This window comes from Halyomorpha halys, unplaced genomic scaffold (genome assembly GCF_000696795.3).
Source record: "Halyomorpha halys isolate HHAL.00 unplaced genomic scaffold, Hhal_1.1 Scaffold522.1, whole genome shotgun sequence".
Taxonomy (NCBI): domain Eukaryota; kingdom Metazoa; phylum Arthropoda; class Insecta; order Hemiptera; family Pentatomidae; genus Halyomorpha; species Halyomorpha halys.
The window spans coordinates 201,129-223,406 of NW_027107635.1; the positions used below are offsets into that span (position 1 = coordinate 201,129).

At 29.1% G+C, this 22,278-nt stretch overlaps 2 protein-coding genes and 2 long non-coding RNA genes across 4 annotated transcripts; 3 read left to right on the forward strand and 1 right to left on the reverse strand.

The window, feature by feature from the left end:
* Positions 1-22: 22 nt before the first annotated feature.
* SNRPG (small nuclear ribonucleoprotein G) lies at positions 23-646 on the forward strand. Its single transcript, XM_014425568.2, has 2 exons — positions 23-371; positions 449-646. The coding sequence occupies exons 1-2, from the start codon at positions 147-149 to the stop codon at positions 452-454; spliced, it is 231 nt and encodes a 76-aa protein (XP_014281054.1). The 5' UTR covers positions 23-146; the 3' UTR covers positions 455-646.
* mRpL39 (mitochondrial ribosomal protein L39) lies at positions 543-7,805 on the reverse strand. The gene is made up of 8 exons (XM_014425567.2): positions 7,666-7,805; positions 7,337-7,522; positions 7,011-7,253; positions 6,716-6,931; positions 4,567-4,667; positions 2,128-2,199; positions 2,004-2,051; positions 543-735 (listed from the first exon to the last, which is right to left on the reverse strand). The coding sequence occupies exons 1-8, from the start codon at positions 7,715-7,717 to the stop codon at positions 691-693; spliced, it is 963 nt and encodes a 320-aa protein (XP_014281053.1). The 5' UTR covers positions 7,718-7,805; the 3' UTR covers positions 543-690.
* A 190-nt stretch (positions 7,806-7,995) lies between these two features.
* On the forward strand, positions 7,996-18,889 carry LOC106683850 (uncharacterized). The gene is made up of 10 exons (XR_001343607.2): positions 7,996-8,061; positions 10,532-10,560; positions 11,481-11,738; positions 12,245-12,330; positions 16,411-16,459; positions 17,633-17,698; positions 17,867-17,928; positions 18,225-18,285; positions 18,511-18,553; positions 18,750-18,889. It is a non-coding gene; the product is annotated as an uncharacterized lncRNA (long non-coding RNA).
* Positions 18,890-18,891: 2 nt separating this feature from the next.
* On the forward strand, positions 18,892-21,628 carry LOC136795439 (uncharacterized). The gene is made up of 6 exons (XR_010843046.1): positions 18,892-19,154; positions 19,342-19,394; positions 19,894-19,944; positions 20,740-20,824; positions 21,230-21,297; positions 21,517-21,628. It is a non-coding gene; the product is annotated as an uncharacterized lncRNA (long non-coding RNA).
* The last annotated feature ends 650 nt before the right edge of the window (positions 21,629-22,278 follow it).

The following is a 22,278-nucleotide window of genomic DNA, read 5'->3' on the forward strand; positions in this document are numbered from 1 at the left end:
ATAAGTAGGAACATTTATACCATGTGATCGTGTAGCTTCGAACTAACCTCTTTGCCGGTAACTCGAATATCCAAACAACGCTTTCAATTTTCTTTTCGACGCGTGTTTACAGATTGTGAAGTTTATTGTACTCAAGTACATACAAAATGAGTAAAGCACATCCTCCAGAATTAAAAAAGTTCATGGACAAGAAATTGTGTATTAAACTTAATGGTGGAAGAAATGTTGTTGGGATTTTACGTGGTTTTGATCCTTTTATGAATATGGTTGTAGACGAATGTTTAGAAGAGAAAAAAGACGGTTCAAGAAAACCTATAGGAATGGTAGTCATTAGAGGGAATAGTATTATAATGGTAGAAGCTTTGGAGAGAGTAAGATAATTTTATTAGTACTTGTGATATGTTTCATAACATACTATCTTATACTATATATTTTTTTTCGTTTCCAGGTATGATTAAGAATTGTTTTGTACTTAGAAAGGTTTTGTGTTTATCATTATGAATAACGATGATGGAAGAAGAGGAATTCAAAGAAAAACAACATTGTTTGGTGTATTTATTTGTAATTAACTTATAATTATAATCCTTGTAACAAGTAACATATATTTGTACATAAAGTATTAAAAAATACAAATGACTTTTTCCAAGTTTCTAGTTTTTATTATGTAATTATGAAAAGTTCTTTCAAACATTAACTGATTGCCTGCTTCTTCATTGAACCATAATCTTTTGTATTCTGAAAAAATAAAATAAATCAATAAAACCTGATATATTTAGCTTAAATGAATAAACAAATTCAATGGTAGTGAGGTCCTAGAACATGATTGCGCATTGTTTTAGCTACTAAAACTAATTAATTTTTTGACATTTAAAACAGCAAATTATCATAATGGATTATAATTCGATTTTATCAGTAAATAACAAATGAACAAAAATATCAGGTGTGTTCCTGCTTTCCTAAGCATGTCAGGTTCAAAGTCAAATATAAATATTGTTAGTAACTTCCTATCTTCATAAATGTTAAAGATATGTTCGTAGGAAACATCTAATCTGCTGCCATGTTAAAACCAGATCTGAGGATTATCGTTGGGTGATCTGTTACTTTGGCGTCGAAAAAAATCAGCAAAGTAGTGGATGGTGTACGGCAGACAGATTTTTTTATTATAAGTATATTAAATTATAAAATCTCAAATTTTGAAAGGATGCTATGTATTCTTTTTCTTGGTCAATTATATATTTAATTTTCAAAAACATGAAATATCTCTGTTTGCTATATAAGAGAAGAGTATAAACTCAGTTATAAGAAAAACTGATGAAGCAAAAGTCAAATTTTTTTTATCCCATTTGCCTTGAGAAATAAGTTTGTGAACTAAACTTCCTTCATGCAGCAAAAACTGAGGACAAATTATAGCAAGACAATTTTAACAAAGGAAATTTTAGTCTTAATATTTATATACAACTAAATCAGAACTTGGCTGAAGGTAATTCTGTGTTATTATTTTTTTCTACTAACAAATTATTAAAAAAAATCCAGTATTAAAAAATATGTTTGTAATTAACCTTGGTTACCTAAAGTAAAATTGGCCTCTAGCAATCATGGATTAGATAGAAAGAATAAATAACATAAGAGGTAATGTTTTATTTATTTATTTATTATTTTTTTTGTCAAAGGTACCATTATTCTAAGAAAGCTGTTATATGAAGTCCTCAGTGGTAAAGAAAAAGCAAGTAGGGTGGTTAACTTTTTAATTTCTATGTTTCTCTAAATGTTGGTGTTATCTCTTTTGTTCTATAGCCCTGATAAAGACTTGAAACTCAGGTCGAAATGTCAGCTATCTACACCTCATAAATTATTATTAATCATTTTTTTTTAGATTTGATAATTAGAACAGAAAACATCTTATTTTAGGTTAAATTATGTATTGGTTGAAACAACATAAATTCAATGTAACAGAAAGTGATTTTAAAGTTAGAAAACATAAGGGAAGTTATTAATTTACTTACTAATTTGGTTGAGCGGTCTTCTAATATTTTGTAAGCAAAGTGATTCAGCTAAAAAAAAAAAATAATCAGTTTACTTTGAAAATTTTCACAAGTTGAGCATGATACTATTATATTAACTACAAACCAATAGTCCTTTGGGCAGCGCGATGCCTTGAAATCGGTATAACTTTCCATCATCAGTTTCTATAGGATGCACCTATTAAAAAAAAATAAAAATTATATTGATGCTTTTAAAAATGGAAACTTAAAGATTGTGAACTTATTATTAAATGTAACTATACGTCTATATTGCTAGGTATAATTAGTGAACAAATGATAATTGTTCTATTATTTTTATTTTTCACAAAAGATTTATATGGGCCATATTGGTGAAGGGTCCCTTCCTACAAAATAATAATAATGTAATTTTTCTTATAACAAGAAAAGTACAGAGAATGGAAAAGGGGTGTAAAAAGAAAGATGAAATAAAGAAAAAGAACCTGAAGAACATACCGACATGTGCAGGTCTGCCACACGAGTGACAGCCAATTTGATTCTTAGTTAACAATATGTTAAAGGAAGTGGCTTATGGTTAAAATTCAAGAATGCGTTTATAAGTTACTTCACTTATATATGTAAAAGTAAGATAAATAAAAAGTAACAACAAATAATTTGAACATAAAATATTACTACTGTTTTAATAAATTAAGTTTTTGGAAATATACTAGGAATAGGTTTTGTTTGTCGGTTTTAAATTAATGGAAGAAGGTTCTAGTTAGATATGAGTCTTTTGTCATGGTTGTGGACTGTGGTAAGTATAGAAGTTTTATCAAAATCAAAGGAATGGTTTAAAGATAAGGAGTGCTATGAAAGTATTGGAGCAGAAGAATTAGGAGAGAAGGAAAGATATTTATGTTGGATCATGTAGTCTATGAAGAGGTTTTAGGTTTCTTTCACCAATATAAGAGGAACAGTATCCTTAAGATGAGAGTAGATTTTAGACAGTCTGTTAACTGGAAGCAATTTGAAAGTTGGATATAGCGGAATTTAATAATTTTTAGATGTTGTCTGAAAGAGAGTGGATATACGGCAGTGATCTGTGTAAGAGGATAGACAGGGATTGTGAAGAACTAGGTGAAGTGGTGTGATGATTTTTGTAGTTATTGATAAGTTTATTAATAACATGGGAAGGAAAGTTGTTTGTTAAAAGTCTCTGTTTTATGCGGTGTATGATAGTTTCATGGAAATGGTAATCAGAGAGGAAGGCAACAGTAAGGATGTTAGGAGTGGCATTTTAAAAGTCTGCCTAAATAAATTGGTTAAGTGTGCCAGTCTCTGGATTAGGTGTTGTCTGGATTTCTATGATGGAAAGGAAAGGAATTATTTTCAAGTTCTACAGTAAAATTAATGCTAGGAAGGAAGTAATCAAATCAAGGAATTCATCGAAATGAGCCAGTAGGGATGGGGAATTAATCTGACAGGACTCTTGAAATCTCTGTTCTTAGATTAACAAGAACTATTTCCAAGAGAGGAATCTGTTTTCCTCAATCTTTAGGTAGCGTAAATTACCTCTGCTAATATGAAGTTTTGGTCTTAAAATTCTACCCACTATTTCCTTCCATCAATGTATGAATGTTTTATTTTGGAGTTACACTCAATGACCCCCAGGAGTGGGAAATCATTCTCAGTGGTGACATATGAGTTCGGTTTCATTTAGTGGTTTACTTCTTATAAGTTCAAACATTATATGAAGTTCAGGCTTTATTTTAATTACTCCATATCACAGAGTGCAATTAAACATAATGGAAGAAAGGGCTGTAATTAATAAAGCTATATTTGCACTAGAGTGAGTTGCTGGAGCATGAAAAATAAGTGATCCAGAAGAACTAATAGGAGTTCTTCTCAGGAGACACTGTTCCCTCTTCACTTTTTGACCCAGTTCAAGGGATGCAGAGTATGTTATGTCTCTCGGACTTACTTGGCCTCAAATAAATGTTTTCTTTTTAATACTATTAAGTAATTGCATGTTTCTTTTGTAAACCAAGGGGCATGAGCTCAAGTGCACAAATGCAATAACAACAGTGGTTATTACTAGTGATAAGCCAACTTATACCAGTGGGTATAAGTTGGCTTGTCATTAGTAAAATTTTATTAATGTGAGAGTAGTATGATAAAGTTTTCTGTGAATACTATGGTGATGTACCATCTATAGTCAATGTGTCAACTGTTAATGTAACATGTGGTGTTTACATTTATGTGATTTTGTTATTTATTTGGCGAAACAATGACAGGTTGGTTAATTATTTATGAGTACTTTGGAGACTTACAGGTTTCTTTTTTGGAACCTTACAATTATATTTAAACACCTATTATTGTCTCTTTTTTGAATTTTTTAATCTTTTATAATGATAAAAGACTTTATAATAAAAATATAATACAAAATTAACAGAAATTTTGAACAGTGACTTCACCGATTCCATTATGGTGTATTTTTTTTTTTTGTAAATCAATGAAATAATAACTACTTCATACAATAAAATTTAACCCATTCAAAATGTGATAACATTTTTTATATAAAACTTACTGAAGTTATAGAACAGCGTCCTATTAGAGATGTATTGCTGACCATTGGGCCTTTGCTGATATCAATGTGAGAACCAACTCTATAAAGTGTAACCTTCCCACCTGAATAATTTTAATGAAACATTAATATTTGAATTTGTTATTATCTCTAAACAATTATCTAAATATGATAATTCATAATAATTTGAATTTAGATATATTACTTTAACCCAACTCAACAATGTTGTCAAAGTTACTTTAATACAACTAAACAAAATTTGCATATAAAATATAATAAACAAGCTTTGAACTTTTAAAGTTAAAAGAATAGCATTATTTGACTTATGATTACAAGTAGCAATGGATAAATACAACTCCACATTTCTCACTTATAGCCAAGATTTTCCATTATCAGGTCTTGAAAAATGATTTTGACCATTAAATTTACTATTTTATACAGAAAGGAGATAAATATGAGATATAATGAGAGGCAAAGATAGAGGATACATGGCTTTTTAAGATTATTTCCATCCCCTTTTAAAATATCATCAGAGGAGTTTTTACTAGATTTTGTGATTTTCCTATTCCTCATCTGTTTGGTTACAATCTCGTCAACATCTTCAGGACATATCCTGAACAGGAACACCTAAATCTCAAGATCCTCAACATTGTGACTTCATCAGATTATATTTTTCTTAACTGATTAGAGAATAACTAATATTCTTCCCTACCGTCCTTTTTAGATTGAAGGCTAAATGGGTCCTCCCAGACTATTGGGTCACACAGTTCCTAACAGGACACGGGGGGTTTCGGGGAAAGCTGCAGAGTTTTAGAAAGAACATCGACCGCCGGTGCCCAACGTGCAGAGTTCCTGAAACAGCAGAACACGTAATAATAGATTGCTCTGCCATGGAAGGACACCGAGCCAGGCTGTCAAGAAAGACCGGGATTTACGCCCTCGCCAAGTCGGACTTTCCCTGGTTGATGGAAGAAGAGAATTATCCCTTCTTCAGGGAGTTCATTTACGGGTGGAAGGAGGTGGTGGGCCCCACTCATTTCACAGTGGGAAGAGCTTGACCGCCCAACATCGGCGAGCCACCAGAAGATGAGGAAGCTGACCCAGACTAGGACCAGAGCCTGGTAACTGCAGGAGGCATCCTGACGGATGCAGTGGACAAGGTGCAGCTCCATCAGTAAGGCGCTAAACCTAGCGCTGGGCTGCACTACAGTAAAAAAAAAAAAAATGTAATAATTAAATAATTAATAAAAGAATAAAAAAAAAAAAGAATTGGTGATCTTTGGGAGCAGTGGCATGCGCAAACCCCAGCGCACTATCCCACTGCTCCCACACCCCGTATGCCAGAAATGGCAATGGAGGGGGATAAAAAAAAAAAAAGAGAATAACTAATGAATGAACATAATAGGTGTGGTTGGGATGAAATTTGATTGAAGTGGGCTACTAAAATTATTTTAAGGGTAAACCAACCCTTGAATGGGCAGAAATTCAGCACAAGAGAATAACAACTTAGTTATTGTTAATGAAACTTGGTAATAAGGTTAATGAAAATTGGTTAATAAGACTTTCCTCATTAAGTGACTAAAAATATAGGGAGGATATCCTATTCTCAATTTATCTCTATGTTATTTTTAAGTAAAAAAAATATTCCAGACCTGTTTTGAAAATAACCTGATAACTTTTTCTATAAAAGAACATAAGTTTGAAATTGAACTTATTCCGATAGCTAAAATAAAATATTCTTTATACATTTTTATATGGAATTATGATTGAAACGGTCAATTCTGAGGCCTTAATACGACATATACATCAACATTTTAGAAAGCAATATGCAGATTTGATAGTGATTAAAGTATTTTCAGAGAAAACAGCGTCATAAATTGAAGTTAGATTTTAGAAATTATTAATAGTATCAATGCAAATAAAACTTACATCTCCCAACAGTATAAAATTTAGTTTAAAAAAATAATAAAGGGGCTAACAACAGCAAATATAATTTTTTTTAAAATTATAATGATATAATGGTAATATAATTATTGAATCCAATATTTTCCTTAGACTTGAAATTTAATTATAGTCATTAATATAATTTAAAAAAAAACAACTAGGAAATAATTAGGTAAATAATCAATAAAATCTCTGGTAATTTAATAACCTGAATTCTTGGAAATATCTGGTATATGCTGAAGTTTGAATTTATTCTCAGAGAATATTTCCAGAGCAAGTTGCTCTTGAACAGTAAGCCTTTCTATTGGTAATTCCTTTAGGCTCAATTTCAGCAAATCTGCTGAAAGACATCTTAGTTCATCACTTGATGGTTTCCAATCATCGAGTGATACCATAGCATCGTGTACAAAACTTCCACTGGTAACTACAAAAATAATTACTAATGAAACAGAAACAAAAAGAAATTACAATGGATAAAAAACACTCAGTTACAATGAACTAACTTTGTGGAGATGGAAAACTATGCAGAGTAACTTTGATACTATCATTAAAAGCATTTTGAATAACAGCTCCTAATAGAAATGAACAAGTTCTCCAAAATGCGTTGTTAACATGGTATGGATCTTCATCAGTAAAACTTAAAAACCTTAAAGTACAATCATCTTCAAGGGGTCTATGCATATCCCACACCTTGGAATTATCAATCAAGGCTAAGGCAGATTTCTCCATCATCCATTTTGAAATGTCTAAAAAAATAGAAAAAACAATCATATTAATAAATATCAAACTTGTATATCAGCATTTTCAACAATCTATGGAAGGAGCATACGTTGAGCAACATTAAAAGGTGTAGATAAGTGTTTGTTCATAGAGAATGTCTCATTTTTAATTTTTCCTTGAACATTAACAGTTATCTTCTCAATTCTTCCAATATCACTTGTTTGCCTTTCAAGTTCGTTATTAAATAACTCATTTTGATTTTGAACAATTGAACTAGAGGAATAAAATGCTTGTCCTGTGGGTAGAAAACAAATAATACATAGGTATACCATACAAAAGATGAAAAATTTGAATTTTATAATACACTAGCACTTAAAAAAATAAATCAAGGATGAATTTAAGACAATAATTAATCAAAAACATTTCAAGCCAACTTACTACAAGATAAAACTAAATGAAACGATTTCCTATAATTACGAATATATTTCATAATTGGAAAGAGAAATAATAATAATATATAATTATTTTTAATATTTAAAATTGGTATTTTGGAATTGAAACCTCCATAGTGTTATACAGGAGGTCTGCGTTTATAGCATTGGCATTATATATAAGTTTTCCAGAATGGAAATTACTAATAGAATAAAAAATATACATATTGGAAAAGTAAACAAATTTTTAATAAACAATTTAATTAGATTATTTTTACAAATTATTATTTTTAGATATCTAATTATATCTAGTGGCAGAGCAGGAACCGAGGAGCTTCAGCAAACACTGTGCTTCAGTCACTTCGGTTTTGGCGTTCGACTGGATCACATCGTTGATCATCTGGTGAGTATTTGCAACGAACTATTACTGGTATTTTAGAATTTGAACACTTAGTTCTATTTAGTTCAATGCGAAATAGTCTTATATCTTATTAAATTCAAACTTTAAGGGGGTAATTTGGTTTTTAGGTAGATAATTCATTTGAGAATGACCAGTTGCACCACGTGGTTCGGTGTTTGGTTAGTATGGCTACTTGCGATGATTATACTAGTCTCGTTCGTATGAAACATAATGATTATACCTTATTAATTATGAGCTATAGCCATCTACACTTTTAGTATTAATTGCATATTTAAAAGAAATGTTGATATCTCGATTACTGGTGCCATGTGCTGCAACTTTCAGTACTAATTATCTGGCTTGTACCCATTAATGGGTTTTGGGTTTTATTGCCCTAACTCTACTGCTTGTCCATTAGTATGGAATTTCATATGGTCCAGAACACCTATGTATTTAAAGCAATTTTTTTTCTCGGTTCATATAAATTTTTTAATTTACAGAACCTAAGTATTGTAACCTATTAATTGTCCTTTAATGTATGATAATCAAAAACATCCTACAAATGTGTTTAATAAGATAATTTAAATAAAATTAGATTTTCCCATAATTCGAGGAAACAAATGCTCTTTCATGCAACCAAAATCATGATATGACTTGGTTTACTTAAGGTAATATAGTATTACTATTTTTATGAAACTGGTTGTAAATAATTTAAAATTTCTGGAACAAGTGATATAAATAGTACATATGAAGTATGGTAGATACATGCTGAAATATGGTAGTATGAGGCAGAAAGGTATGGGGAAAAGTTTAAAACATACATGTGGGGTCTGTTTAGAGTTACCTGGTATAGTTCAATTTAATTGTTTGAAGAAGAAACTGTTATGTATAGTGGCTTTAATTTTGTTTTTTAGGGTGCTAAATTTAAATCCAATCTTATTCAACCATATTATTCTAGAATTATTTTGGTAACATTGCTCTTAGAGCAGCCCTTGTTTCCATTATTCTATTAGGGGCCTATGTATATATAATTCCCTCTTCGGTTATTGGGTGGTTGTATTACTATTCCACCTAGCAACCTCTAGCCTTAAAATATTTTGTAGTCCTCAGCATTGTTGTCAGGACACTGCTCTTATTCCTGTCTCCAGATAAATCCAGGATCAATTGTAACTTTACTAGCCTAAAGTAACAATTAAAATTATGTTAACACTTTAACTGTGGGAAACTAACCTGGAAAATAACTTACAAGTACAATTTTTTTTTTTCAATCTTTTCTTTAATTTTAACAAGCATTATATAATGTGTATAATGTTGGGAAAATTTAAATAGTTTCTATACCTCATGTTATCACATGTATATACTATGAATCTAGGGATGCAATCAGCTGAAATTAAATGAATGTTTTGCATTTTTTAATTCAAATTACTGAATAAGGACTTCAGTAAGTTTCACCACATTTTCTATAAAACATTTAGACATGACAAAGTAATCCAAAACTTATTTAAAAAACACCTGTGGGGGTGTGTAAAATAATATAATACATTAGTAAATAAATTTATAATTTTAAGGATCATGAAAATCCTTAAAGGCTATAGAACTCAAAATGTTAGGATCGTTGCTGGCAGAAGCTAGGGCAATACTAAAGTTCAGGACATTCAAAGTTTAAAGGGAAGCTCTTCCCACTACTCTAAATGCTAACTAGAAAATGATCTCCTTTTTAGGATTTTTGTAACAATGATTCATTGTTATAGGTTTTCCCATGCCAGAAGTCTTGATGGATTTGTTTTCATATGTGGTCTAAGTGTTAATGAATCTAAAAGCCTACAAATTTTTTCCTTGAAATTTTAGGTATCATTCCTCTAATTTGTAAATTTAGTTAATCAAATTAAGGTAGGTTTTTGTATGGCTTTACCCATTAAGATTGAGATCTTATATATAGGGTTATTGATCACCAATAGGGACCATAAACATGTTACTGCTTCTCAATTTCTGTATGATTATCTTCCCCTTACCAATCTCTCCTTAGTATTTAAATGTACATTTCTTATCCCATTGCATATTTGCCATCTTGTTATTTGTGGTTGAACATACCTTCATTTTTTGTGATTAAATACAGCTTTACTTAATTTTTAAATTTTGATAACTAGAGACTACTGAATGCAATAACTTTGTATAAGTGTTATCTTTGATGAGTAAATTATGGTACTTTAATAAACAATTATCAAAATACATTTTAAACGACTTAGTAAAAGGTGATAGCACACCCTATTTATTTTTATGAACAGTTTATTTTAATTACCAGTATTATGTGAGTATAAGAGTTCATTTGATGAATCTTTCTTCCACATGAAGAATAAAATGATTATAATATAATGCCCATTACTAATACTGATGAGCTCTATTTATATTATAGATTTTTACTCTTTTAAGTTTGCTTATAAATCATTAATTTTTTTCTTTATTTTTTTTCTAGGTTTGATCTGATTAAAGCTGTCAGTCATGGTTAGTATTATTAATTTATTCTGTTATTTATGTTTACTAATTATGATTTTCTTTTATAGTCAAAGTTAAGGCTGTAATATTAACTTATTAAAATTTTAACTATAAATATTCTATAAACTTGATATAACAGATTCATGGATATGTTGAGCAGTGTGATATGGTTATAAGACATTACTTTTGCAAGAGCTTAATCTTGTAATAATTTGACAATTATTGTTTTGGTGATCACCTCATTAAAGTACTTTAGGCTAGTTATTTTTAAATATGATGATATAATCAAAAAAGTAGCGACGAGCGAAATGATAATCGAATGATTATTTATTGATTAATCTGATTTTAACTTAGCATTTGTTATAGTAATTGCCCAACAGGAATCTTTCTTTGTTCTTAACATCAAGTACTTGCCATGCTTTACTTTAATTAATTATTGTAAGCCCCTTAGTCCACTGCAATATCTCATTATTAATCTTTTACTTCTGAGCTTGCACCTTGTTGAAGTGTATTGAAGTTATATTTTGGAGGCTGATATAAAGCGAGTATCACCACAGCCATGGCTGACATAGTGACGTCACAGTCTGTAATCATTTTGAAAACACTTTTAAAAAACTTCTAAAAATTACTCTTATAACCCGGTCGGTTTCGTTTCGGTGTGGACGTTGTGCCGGCCCAAACGTGCCCGTCCGGCTTAGCACGCCCGGATCAGCCCGTCAGGCCTACCGTGGCATAGTGTGGACCCTGCTTTATGGCTAAAATTGATGAGTAATAATTTTCATATGATGATATAATCAAAAAAGTAGCGACGAGCGAAATGATAATCATATGATTATTTATTGATTAATCTGATTATGATTAACAAATATCTTGAAATGTGTGCATTGAAGATTGTTACTAACCACATTCTTCCTTCTTTTTATTTTTAGTTGTCAGCTGTAGTTAATGGTTCTTCAACCTGTGTTACAAAAACGATAGTTCACAAATTTCTTATGAATAGAACCTGGGGTGATGAAAGTGAACATAAAACCTAAAAGTTCTGTTATTTTTGCTAGTGGTGCCTCTAAAGTGAGCTTAAGGGCAGTCTTTCACTGATCTTATTAAAAGAAATGACAAATATGTCTGAATCATTAAAGCATTGTAGAGAAGTGTTCAGGAAAACATAAGGAACCCCAGCTGTTAGTGAGGTAAAGATGTGTTATCTATTAGAATATTTGATAATAGTGTAAAAAAAAAAAAAAAAGTTTTGACTGATAAGAAAAAAAGATTTTTTTCTAGATAATCTATTAATTATAGGAATTTTATTTTCCAAAAAAACTGTCTTATAAAATCTTTCCTGAATAATCAACTTGTCTATATCAACCAAATTAAATATTCATGAATTTTTGTTTACTCAGGACATTGTTGGCTTAGGAATTATGAATAATTGTCTGATAAATCATTCATTATTAACGAAAACTGATTTTTGTAATGAAACATAATTCAGTTGGTTTGGTTTTTGGAAATGTTTCTCCTATGGTCTTTATTTGGTTATGGACAGTATCAGTATGGCATGTCATGATGATTTCAAACAGACTAGAGTTTCTGAAATAGCTGTGATTATATTTTATTTTTTATATCTGATGCCATCATTAGTATGAGAAATTTATATGATATTACCAAAGAGTGGATGTGACTGTTCTGATCTTTCTAGGTGTATTACTACTTGATACGTGTTAGATGGAAGAAATGTCATACTACCAGACATCCCAGGGGAGTCTGGAAGTCTTCGGACTGAAGGTAATTACAGTTAAATCAAACTTTTTTTTTCTATTTTATCAGTACTTCAGATGATGATAATGTGCCATGCACCTCTCCTAGCAATGTAATGTTGTGTTCTTGAGGATATTCCCGCACACTGAGAAATACTGTATTAATGTTTGATTAAGTGGAAATTACATATATTTCAATAACTTTTTCTCTTCTAAATTAACTGTTTACTTATTTGAGTAATGATATCTTATGGTCCATGTCCATTCATTTGCTGTCGCAAATGCTACACCCAGCCATGTTTGTTAGTAAAAACCAAACTCCTAATTTTAAGAAAAACTAGTTAATTTTGTCAGTGTGGTCATAACCAATTTGCCTTGCACAACCATTGGTCTACTAACAGTTTCACTGAGATTTTATGTGATGCATTGTTACAGGTAGCTTAATAAATACTTAAAATGGAAGCTTAAGAAGCGTTATCATTTATGTTACTATTGTAATATGGGTTCTTTTTCTTTTTTCACTTCCTCCTTATTTGAACTGTTATAAATCATTCAGAGTGACCTAGATATTAAAGTTTTTTATATTTATTACCTGCCCTATAATATTAATGTCAGGGACCTGTTCAATTTAACTTTCCAGTGCTAGATACCATTACTTAAATATATTTTTTATAACCTAGTATGGTGGGATTTTGATAGTACCAGATGGATTAGTGAAAATATCCTTTCTGTACAATTACAGTAATTAAAAAAACAAAGATGTTCCTTTTTATTACTTCTGCAACTATGCTCCTGGCATTAGTGTATACTACAGTTTTCTGTATGATACTCCATGATTGCTTAGGAATATCGATGCTGAAGGATATCAAGTTTGGCCTGTCTTGTAGCGCTGTCATGAGGCCTCTATCCTTATGCCTTATCATGATTTAGTCGATAGCAGGCTGTCCAAACATTTTTCATAAGAACGAAACAAAACTGATAAATGAACTGAGATTATAATATACTGCCCTGCTTTAGAAGCCAAACCAGCTGAAGGTCATGTTAGTTTTGATAGAAGAGCTGACAGCAATGCTTCTATATGGGGCTGCAGTCCAATTTTGGGCTGTCTTAGTCTCTTCACTATGCTTACCCCACATGTTCAGGTTTTTGCTGTTCCTGTTCTCTAATTTCTGACTTTCAGTATAGTTCTAGGTTCCTGCCTGTCCTTTTTGAGTATAGGAGACTGACCTCTAGATCAATTTTCTTATAAGAATATGTTTAGGCGCATCATTTATTTTTTACTATTTATACTATCAGCAATTCAATAACTTATGGCTGAAGTTATGAAATGTAATTGTGTTTTTTTATTTTAATTCTGGAAGATGAATTTATTTTTTAAAATAATGCAGCCAATATTATAATAAGTTATTGCAATAGGTAATAGTTGTGTACTTTATATTGAAGAATCAAGGAATATTTTGTGGCCTTATGTTTGTAAATACTTCTGCAACTATGCTCCTGGCATTAGTGTATCATGCAGTTTTCTGTGTGATACACCATGATTGCTTAGGAATATAAATGCAGAAGGATATCAACCTCGGCCTGTCTTGTAGCGCTGTCATGAGGCCTCTATCCTTATGCCTTATCATGATCTAGTCGATAGCAGGCTGTACAGTTATTCTTCAATATTCTAATTATTAAAAAAAACAAAAAACTAATGATATTCAGCATTTTCACCTGTTAGATAAATAAACTAACTTTTAACTCTTCTAGTACAAAAAGTAAATCTCAATTGAAATTTAAGATTAACTTTAACTTTGGTATGGGTCCAATTAGTAGAATATGGGAGTGTCAGTAGTTCAATGTAATTTGTTTAGAATAGGGACTTTACTTCTGATAATTTTTTTAAGTTTTGAATTATGGAAAGTGTCCCTAACCTTTTTTGAACTGTTAATTTAATTAATTTAATTTTAACCTAACTTTTTTGGTTATTGGAATTTAGGTAATGCTTATAAATTAATTCAGGTTATATTTCATAACCTTTTGAAACTTTTTTAAAAGCTGTTGTCATAATTTTTAAACCTTAAGTTAAAAAAAATTGATTATTTTGCTACTAATTGTAATTCTTAATGTTGGATTGACGAGAAGATATTTTGATTTTATAAGAAGATACTTTATTTGAATAATGATATAATGTTAGTGTTTTGAGATAGCTGTGATGAGATATTTGTACTGCCCCAGACTGACTAGTTCTGACTGAATGTACTCACTCTGAGCGTCTCTTCTTAATAATTGTTTTTATTTTAATCCTTAACATCACTCCTGACCATATTTCGGTAATATGTACACGAGAAGACTTATGTTTTTTTGTCCCCATAAAAATTATAGAGAAGTTGGTCATAGTATATTAAATATCATTAATTATTTGTTTTTTTAAATCATTATTTATTAATTTTTATATAAAATTTGCCACAATGCTATAATGATACATAGTACATTATAAGGTGCAAATACCTTTTACATGTTACATTTGTGATTTAAATTTTCTTGTTCTTTGTTTTTTTACGTATTTATATTTTTCCAAAAGTAGGAAAGCTAATAAAACCTACAATAAAAGAAATAAAAATGATTAAGTATTTCAACAAATAATAAATGATCAAAGAATACATTTTGTTAAAAAATAACATGTCCAATTAAAGAATTTTACATATAAAATTTAATTTTTAAGTTTTGTCTAATATGTGTTTGGACCGTTAGTGGGTGTATCTTTTTAGCTATGTTTTGTTGTTCTCTCCTATTTTTCCTATAAAGAGGTTGTTTAAAATAGTAGTAGGAGATATAAAGTTTTATGTCAATAAGAGTAAGAGAAAAAAAGTTTTGTATCAATATGTATGTTTACTCTTAAATTGTCAGTAGCTCTAAGTTTGAGAACGTATTTGAAATTCTGTTGTATTGGGTATGGTTGTCAACAATTCTAATACTTATATTTTGAATGATATCTGGTTTTCTGCAATTTGGGGCACATAAATAGCTCTGGAAGAAGCCTAATTGGTCATTTTACTGTTTGTAAAGGACCAATTTGTTTTTGATGAATGATAATTTAGAATTCCTGTTAAAATATGAGGTATTCTTACTATTAGTTACTTATGGTTTGGTGACCTGGTTTGTTAATGACGATCTTGTAAGTACTCAGTACCACTAGGGCCCATCAATGGTGTCCTAGGTTTCTTGCTTGGTAAAAAAGTGCAGTTTTTAGACCAGTGGTGCAAGGAGGTTATTAAAGTACTATGTTAGATAAAAATACTGTGTTCATTTCCTCATCATTAATTTAAGAAAAATAAAAAAAACTTTATAAAATAATTTTATGTGTTCATGATGTGTTGATTATCACCAGGAAACTTTTCTTTCTTGTTATATAAAAATTATACATTTATTCCCTCTGCTTTATCATTACTTTGAACAAAAGAAAAAACTTTAGTGGTTTGGAAATGGTCTTTCATTTTTCTTATAGTTTTAATTTACTAAGCCAGTGTTAAAAGTATTGTGCTTCAGTACTAAAATATAGTTGACAATGATGAGATATTGTACCGCTCCAGACTGACTGTCTGTGATTATTCATTATTTTCTGAGCAACTATCCTAATATATCCTATGTTAATATGAAAAATGTAAAGATCATTTTTTGGTACTTCTGACTTTGGCAAAAAAAAAACTTCATTTTTATGGTAATAGGAACTTGAAGTAATTATAATTTTATTTCTATTGTTTTTATTTTTAGTATCTGTTAATTAAAGTAATTAAATGCTTAAGTTTTTAATTACTTAAGTTAAGTATAAGTTTTTTCCCATTTTAGTTCTATTTAAGAATGATTAAAACTGAATCTCTTATTGTTCTGGCTTAGCTGACAAATATAAATTACAATTTCATATTTTATCGACTAATAAAATTAAGATTGTTGATTTCTTATAGATTGAATAAAGTAATTAAACACTTGTTTTCTCATGATGATTATATTGGTCCGTGTTTATGATATTAAATGATTATATCTTACCAATACTGATCCAAGCAATTTATGTTTTCATTTTAATTTTTTGTTTTTTGTGGTGTGAAATAATTCATTTATTTTCCAGGTCCTGTTTCTGCTTTTAAGGGGATGAACTATTTTTCTTCACGACCTGTGTAAGTATTCACTTCATCATTAAATTTATAGAATTTTATCTGTTAACTTAAGTTTTTTTTCTTCGGAACTATCTTATCATGTATTTATAAAGTGAATAGCTATTTACAGTTAATTAGAATTAATCATATTTGAATTAGTGCTAGTAAATTGCATAGAGTACAAGCCTTATTTGTGAAATAATTTGAATTTAACATTTTGGGATAACACTTTTTTATGATTAAATTTGTTCAAAATAGTTCATCTCATATCTCCATGTTAAACCTTATATGTAGAATGGCAATCAAGTCATTGGGAAAAGATACCCATAGATTTTTTTTTCTAGATCTGCTTGTGATTAGTGGGTTAGCCGCTAAGAAGGTTTAGAAGAAGTAAAATTAATGAATTCAATTTGTGAAATATTCCATCTTTAAATTTCGGCTTCTTCCTCCTATCATAGTTTTTATTCAAAATTAGAGTTTAAGGAGCTTAATTGTATTTAATAATGCATCTTTAGGTTGATTTAAGACAATTCTGTTGCCTGACATAAAAGTTTCAAGCTACTGAGTTGTGTTGACTTGAATTTTTATCTATAAATGCATCTCAGAACAATGGTTACTTTAAATAAGTTTTGACTAATTTTATTTATTATCAATGCACTTATTACCATTTTCATTTCATCTTTTAGATATGAAGTTGAGTAATTGAGTGCAAAATAAATTGTGTGCTTAAAGGCGTTCCGACATGTAATTGTTTATATGGCGGGGCAAAAAGCATTCAACATCCTAAATAGATAAAATTAATTCAATTTATATAATCATGAGATGATTCAATTAATTAGTGCTATTTAATATCTTTAAGGGCGTAAAGGGTTGATGTGAAGTGTTAGACTTTTATTTTAGTTGGAAATAAAAACAGGAAAGATAGTTCAGTAAAAATTTTCTATTTATGCTCTTCACTTGTATATTTATGAATAATCGTAATGTTCCTTTTTCAATTAAGAATTAAATTTGATTTTTATCTTACCTAATAATTTAAGTACTTATTTTTACTAAAATATAAATATATATTTTTAAAATAAATAAACTAACAATAAGTGAGTTAAATTAGCATTATATATATTTTTTTGTTATATAAATTTTATTCTTTTTGTGTACTCTGTTTCAATTTCAATTTTTTTTTTTTTTTATGATCAGGTTTTATGGATATTCATCATTCCTCTGGTAAATAAAGCTGAAAAGAAAATTCCTGGTGATTTGAAGGTAATACATTGCTTATGTTATTAAATATTTTGAGTTATATTAATGATGATTATATTGGTCCGTGTTGATGAGATTCTATGATTTTATCTTACCAATACTGATTTATAAAATTAATCATTTATTTTTTGTATTTAGTAGCAACCATTTCAATAAATATTGTTTTTTCAGGATCATCCAAAAAACCGATCAATTTTGATGGCTTATGGTTTTTATCTTCTTTTGGTTAAAATGTAAGTATGCTATTAATTTCCTACTTTCTGTTTCATTATATTTTCAGTTTCTTTACCTTTTGTTCTCTTAAAAAAAAAAAAATTGTGATGTTCATTATTGTTAAAAGTTGATTTTTTAAAATTAATATACTTAAAAATTGTGCATATTGTATGATGAAACCTTTATCAATGAAATTTGTATTGATTACATTTCCACTAAGCCAAAAGGATTCTGATCTTTCTATTTGACTTTTTAGTATATTCATTAATAACTTGTTACATGTGACTAATTTTAAATTTGTGAAATTCATTTCCAGTGTGGAGATACAATATTTGAGATAAAGTATTCGAGCATTACCCTATTGGGAAACTGAACAGGTAAATTTATAGCAAAGTTTTAAATTGATTTAATGTTAAGATTTAATTTTAATCTTATGCTTAAGTAACTAATGTTACTTAAGTTTTAATGATGAGAACTTTTTTAATGAATATTTTCATGATTACATTTCCACTAAGCCAAAAGGATTCTGATATGATTCAATTTATATTAATATCTTTCATAATGTTTTTAAACGAAATTAATTTTTTTCTTTGTTTTTGTAGGTCAGCTTTTAAGATCCCATCCTAGCTTCATGATTTCTGTCAAGTAAGTATTCTAAATACAATTTATTAATTTTATTCTCTCATTTAAACAATTAATGATTTTTTGTGATGATACTTCTTAAAATGATTATTCTCTTGATTATATTTCCATTCAGCCAAAAGGATTCTGATATTAACAAAATGATGACCTTTTTGTGCAATGTGTTAGAACAATGAAATAATGTATGTTATGTTTTCAGGTTCTGCTGGTTTTCAAAGAATTGGGAAACAAGTGGATTTAGACACTGAGCTGTCAATAAGGGAATGCCATGGCTTGTCCTTTCCCCTCTTTTTTTTGTGTTTTCACAGTTATATAATTTAATTTTGTCCAGTAAATTTACTGTTTATCATTATTTTGTACTGTTTATTATTGTTTTTTATTTATGAAGTTTTAATTCGTGTTTGAATTATAATCAATTAAAGTCATATTTCATATAACTATGTACACTCCCTTCTTGATCGCTAGTCGCTAAGGGGTAGGATTAGATAATCCATGGTGTTTCCTGATATGGGTTGCTCAAATTTGTCTCTTGGCTTTTCCCAAATCCTATCTAAAAAAATCTAACACAACTAGTTGGCTTTGGAGCTACATTTACTTAGCCAAGGTGATTATCAGTATGCTATTTTTTGATATTTAATTTTAATATATTTATAATGATGAATTAATTAGTTATCCCTGTCATACATATAATAATGGTGAAACTGGTGATCTGAACATTTGTTTATTTAGTAATGCTATTTATTTTGTTAATGTTGTTACTTTATTGTAATTTTTATTGCTTTTTTCCCTAGGAAGTAATAGAAGGAGTGGCTTTGAATGGAGATTAATCTTGCTTTCTTTAAATGTAAGTTCTTAGCATTTATTTTATAATATAATTGTCAAGACAGTTTTGTCAACTTTAACTCAAACATTATGTGGCTATATCAATTACCAATAAAAGTTATTTGTAGTTCATCTAAAATCTATTAAAATAATAGTGAATAACTATTGCCTAACCCCTTATAATGAAGATAGTATGAATTCTAAGTAATTGTACCATATTATTTATTTTTAATATTTTAAATAAGTGTTAGTTTTATATTTGTTGATTAAACTGGTCTGCAGCTGGCATTACTAATGCTGTAAACTATTAATGTTTAAAAGATGTTTTAGGGATTGTTCTATGTTAAATTTTTCTGTATGTAGTTTTCCTACTTAATTTCATGATGAAATAATTATATAGACAAGCATATATATGATACGTAATGATTATCATTTTTTTCTGAAATATTAAGAAATATATTGAGGCATTTGCTTATTTAGTTTTTCTACTATTGTACTATTTAAATTGTTTTCTATTTCAGATTCCCTATTTGACTTCCATAATACTGATTGATACTGCTTAGCTCTAATATGTAAGTATTAAATTGATGGTTCATTTTTCTTTCAAATTTTATGTCATAAGTAATGTCAGATAAAGTTGAAAAACTATAGAAGTTCAAAACATTTTGATTTAGGATTATTTTATTATTGCTTCAATTCATATTGCTGGCTAGTATATACAGGCATTCTCCACAGTTATTTGTTAAATGTTTCTATGTCTATTAAATATAAATTACACCACATAAATAAAACAATGATTTTTCTGAACATTTATTTTGAATAACAAATGAAGTTATTGAAGTTAACCTGCACAATATATAATAGACTTAAACTATAGGGTCAAAATATGAGCAGTGTCCTTAAGTTAAAGAAAAAAAGATAGTTAAATATTTTATCGAAATAATCAGTACTGTTGCAATTAATTTCATGCTAACCATTTAAGTATGGGGGTTTATTTTCAGCCATCTATTTCCATGGATATTAAGAGAATTTATTTTTATGATTGCTCAATTTTGTTACTTGAAAATTTTTAATTGTACACAGTACTTCTATATTGATCCTATTTAAAACATAAAGAAAAGCAAATTTATATTAAGATGATGACAAATTACGGTTCCCCTGTCTTAGTACTTCACTACATTAAACAATTTGTGAAGTCAGGATTCTAGTCCTGTTTCTGTTATTGATAATTGCTTATTGTGATGATTAAATTAGTTATCCCTGTCAGATTAAAATCTGGTGAAATAATTTATCTGAGCTAATTCTAGATTTTATGAAATTTGATTTTGTATGGATAAATTTTAATTTTTGTTTGTTTTTTTATTCAGTTTCAATTGGGTGATTAACTGTTAATGCGTCTTTTCCTGACAAGAAAATATTGAGTTGATTTTTCCAGTCATCAAATGTTAATTGGTAAGTATCTAAATTTTATCATTTGCCCTGTTGATAATGCTGCTATAATGGTTTAGGAATGATGACTGTATACGCTATAATGAAGGCTAAGCCACTTGTGGCTTCTATGATTACGCACTTGCCCTCTCTGACTTGAACCATTAAAATTATTTAACTATGGATCAGTAACTTTGATTTATTTAGTTGTAAATATTTCCTTTTGAAAATAATATTTTTAATTAGAAGTTAATTATAAATAATCAATTTTTATTACTTCAAATAGTCAACTAGTAATGAAGCTACATTATCTAGTAATAACATCATTTAATTTTCAACTTGAATTTTTGGGATTGGATGGATTTTACAAATATTTAGTATCATGATTTGGAAGGATGCCCTCTTGATATATGATTTTTGTGTTTTCAGATGTCAGTTTCTAATTATTCTTGGCATCCAGAATTGCTTTGGACATTTATTTGGATTTCAATTAAAATGTAAGTTATGTTATAATAGTTTGTTATTGTTTGTTGGAATTTTGCAACAATTATTTTAATTTTAACTTTGAATATGTGTGATGAAATTACTTTACCCTTCTCCACATTATGAGCAATGTGATTAAATATGGTAATCTGATCAGTATTTTTTATTTAACTTATAGTTTGTTTACATTTTTAGTGGGTCCAGATTTCAATTTATTTTTTTTCTGTTAACAGGTTTTCTCTGAACTGAAGTGTTCTGCTCCATCCTTTCATTGTGTTAGTGTTGAAAAAAACAAAACAAATGTAGTAATAGTCTTATAGAATAAACAATTAATTTATTGAAAAATTTTTTTTTATTGTTCTCCCATCTTTTACATACCATTTCTGAGACAGAGCTCCAACAAATAATATTCCTTACATTTATAAAAAAAGTTATTATTTTATAAGTTACCACATATTGTGATCTAGGTTTATAATATAATCTTTTAACTTAACAAATTACAACCAACTTCATTGAAGTGAAACCTGTAATTTTATTTATTCATTTACATCTGTTCTAAAGAAATAAAGAGGGGGTGAAAATAAAACAAAAATAATTAATAATACTGTGAACTGCTTGAACCAATAAAGGGTTAGGGGTAATGTATTTTAGAACAATGGTTATAAAAAGTGATTTTTCTTTAAGAGTACAGGCATTAAGGGACAAGGTTGGACTAGTAAAATGAAATACAGTGGAACCTGGCCAAGTGAGACACTGGGGTACTGAGAATCCTCTGCTAGTGAGAAAAAAAATGCGGTCCTTTCGTTTTCTTTCGAAAAACCTCTGATAGTGAGAATAATTTTACCTCCGGTAGTGAGAATTTTTTTTTTCCTTTTTTCTCCCTCTTTTACCATATTTACCTCTGCTATTGAGAAAATCTCCTTCCCTCTACCTCCGCTACTGAGACAAGGTTATCATTATTAAAGGTTAGAATACAAACAGCCAATCAGAGAGCC

Bases quoted from the DNA above. Each gene is read 5' to 3' on its own strand.
- SNRPG (XM_014425568.2), top strand. From the start codon at position 147: ATGAGTAAAGCACATCCTCCAGAATTAAAAAAGTTCATGGACAAGAAA.
- mRpL39 (XM_014425567.2), bottom strand. From the start codon at position 7,717: ATGAAATATATTCGTAATTATAGGAAATCGTTTCATTTAGTTTTATCT. The intron at 6,932-7,010 runs GTTAGTTCATTG...TTATTTTTGTAG, and splicing joins TAGTTTTCCATCTCCACAAA to TTACCAGTGGAAGTTTTGTA. The intron at 4,668-6,715 runs GTTATTAAATTA...AAAATTATTCAG, and splicing joins AGATATTTCCAAGAATTCAG to GTGGGAAGGTTACACTTTAT.